At 42.3% G+C, this 2,946-nt stretch overlaps 1 protein-coding gene across 1 annotated transcript; it reads right to left on the bottom strand.

Moving 5' to 3' along the window:
• Positions 1-222: 222 nt before the first annotated feature.
• On the bottom strand, positions 223-1,158 carry LOC138514571 (olfactory receptor 5J3-like). The gene has a single exon (XM_069630030.1). The coding sequence runs from the start codon at positions 1,156-1,158 to the stop codon at positions 223-225; it is 936 nt and encodes a 311-aa protein (XP_069486131.1).
• Positions 1,159-2,946: the final 1,788 nt, after the last annotated feature.

The following is a 2,946-nucleotide window of genomic DNA, read 5'->3' as shown; positions in this document are numbered from 1 at the left end:
TAACAGATCTAGTGAACATCCCATTCAAGTTTTAATGGAGTATGCATCAATCCAGGTGTCTTCAATAGATGAACGTCATGCCTCCTTATAAACATTCAGGGTTTATCCTGGCTCCCTCACTGGTTTTCAGTTTTGGTAAGTGGCTCACATACTGGAAACAACAAAATTAACTTTCTCTTTCGATATGGTATAACAGCCCAAAACATGTTTGTCCCTCTCATATCATACAAGGGACCTTTTCTGTACCAACATACTGAGAGCTCTTTTAACATCCTTGTTTCTGAGGCTGTATATGATAGGATTTAACATAGGAGTTATAACTGAGTAAAATACTGATGCCACTTTGTCCTGATCCCTGGCATACACAGAACTGGGCCTGAAATACATGAAGAGAACAGGAACATAAAGCATTGTAACACAGACAAAGTGAGAGGCACAGGTGGAGAAAGCTTTTCGCTTCCCAGCTGAGGATTGTATTTTGATGATTGCAAGAATTATGTATGCATATGAGATGAGGACAGTGAGCAGAGATCCAACTTCCACGCAACCTGCCACAGTGAACAATACAACTTCATTGAGAGTGGTGTCTGAGCAGGCAATTTTAAGCAGAGGAGGAATGTCACAATAGAAATGAGAGATCACGTTATCACTACAGAACTTAAGTCTGAAGATGAGGCTTGTGTTTACCAAAGAATTGACTGTGCCAACTGTACATGCTGCTGCTACTAGCGAAATACACACTTTCCTGGTCATGATGACTGCATAGTGCAAGGGATTACAAATAGCATTATACCTGTCATAGGCCATCACCCCAAGAAGAAGACCCTCTGTAGCTGCTACGGCAACAAAGAAAAACATCTGTGTCACACATCCAAGTAAAGTAATCACATGTAATTTTGAAAGAAAGCTGACCAACATATTGGGGACTATAATCGTTGAGTAACATAAGTCGACAAAAGACAAGATGCTGAGGAAGAAGTACATAGGTGTGTGCAAACATGGGGATTTGCTGATTAAGGCCATTATGCCAATATTTCCCAGGAGAGTGATAATATGGAACACAAAGAAGAGTACAAACAGTGGAATCTTGAGTTTTTCATCTTCAGTGAGTCCCAAAAGGATAAACCCTGTGAATGAGGTCTGGTTTTTCATCACCATTGTTCAAAATGAGTTTTTCTTAAGAAGAATAAAAACAGACATTTTATTTCATGATTCTATAATTTGTTTGTTACATGAATACTGTTTTTTTCATATGAAAATTGAAAACCTACCTTTACCATTGTAATTTGGGTTGCATCTCTATAATCATACAGACGTTTGTCTCACATTTAATTCATTAATTATGTTTAATAGCACTCTCGTGTTTTGTGAAGGTGTACCTAAGGCTTTATATGTCAATTTGGCATCTCATTACCATTGCTCTGTTTTGCCAAAGTATTCAGACTTATCCTTTTTTGAACTTCATCAAAGCTCTAAGATATGCTTCTTACATTTCATCTCTACCATATGTAAGGGTGCTGAAGTTGGAGCCTGACACGTAGTTGGCATTGTGGTTGCTGAAGACTTTTATTAGCTCAGAAAATAAAGAGAAAACCCTAACTATCTTCTAAGACGGGTTACGCCTCAACTAAAAACACTAAAGAGTCTACCGTCCTGTGTCAAAACCCTACTTCTGTCCATTCCACTTATAACAAAACTAAAGAAGTAGTGGGTCTTCTTAGTTGAGAAAAATGTCTCCTTTCCTCTGGGCAGCAGATTACAGTTCCAGTGGTTAGGTGGGACTTTTTCCTGAGGGAAGGAGTCCCTTTGTCAGGACGCAATCCATGTTCCAAGGTACAAAACAAAGTTGCAGGTTCAATGTCCAATGTAGAAAGGTTTCAATTTAAACTCAAAAGCTAAAGTTCCAGTTCAAACATCAGCATTCCTTATCGCCCACTGTTGCATTTCTCGAGAATGTCTCCTTCTCCAGGTATCTTGCTTCTTGGTTTTATATCACCAGGGAAATGACTCCCTTCCCCTTGTCTAGGAGCCCCAGGAGAATGCCGCCCTTCTCCTGATACTCCAGCAGCACTGTTTCGCAACACCAGGGGGAATCACACCATTCCCCTAGTCTTTATCAGGTGTTATTTCACAGTTCACAATGCCAGGGGAAATGTCTCCCTTCCCCTGGTTTTTTGCAGGCTTCTTTCTATGACTTGCAGAATTCACAAAGCCATGGGAAATGGCCCTCCTCCATTGGTCTCTTTATCTTACTCTGAATAACTTCTCCCCACTGTAGACTTACCTTCCAGTCTTGTGGGAATGAGTCCCATCCCTGTGATACTCTCTTTTGGTAGTGTGGCAGACCTGGTTTACTAACCTGCCCGTATTGCAACTATCAAGGGGACTGATGAGCTTTCCTTCTTGTGGGTTCGAGTCCTAGACCCATCTTGATGCATATATTCTTCTTTCCGATTCTATTTTCTCAGTCCTTCTTCCCAGGATATCTCCAGCCGTCTTGTCTGGACCTCTAGCCTCTCTTCTGTACCCAGAGGCCGACCCGTGCAGGACCCTACCTTCAGGGAATGTTGTTGTGGATTCTGTTCAGTCCTGGGACTTGCGTTGCTTCCTGGCAGGCCTCCCACCTACTTCGGTTCATCTACTCCGGTTCCATGGCTGTTGTTTCCCTCTGGGCTGCTCTACCGACGTGGACCACTGGGTCTTTCTTCCTTCATCAGGCAGGGTAGCTTGTTTCCAGTCAGTGACCCCCGAGATAATTTATGCCTTCTTGTCTCATGTCCCAGTCCGCCTTGCTTTCCTCTGCTGTGCTGTCCACCTGCTTGCAACTCCTCCAGGGAGGGCTAAACCCACTAGAGAGTCCTTCATTCCTTTTTATGTCTGTCATGTTTGTTCATTGTCCATATTGACCAGAATGCTCACCTTGGTTCTATGTGGCATTCAGAATTA

Source organism: Ambystoma mexicanum, chromosome 12, assembly GCF_040938575.1.
Source record: "Ambystoma mexicanum isolate Mex_15411 chromosome 12, UKY_AmexF1_1, whole genome shotgun sequence".
Lineage (NCBI taxonomy): Eukaryota > Metazoa > Chordata > Amphibia > Caudata > Ambystomatidae > Ambystoma > Ambystoma mexicanum.
Note: the sequence above shows the minus strand (reverse complement) of the source record. Positions and strands in the feature narration are given on the sequence as shown.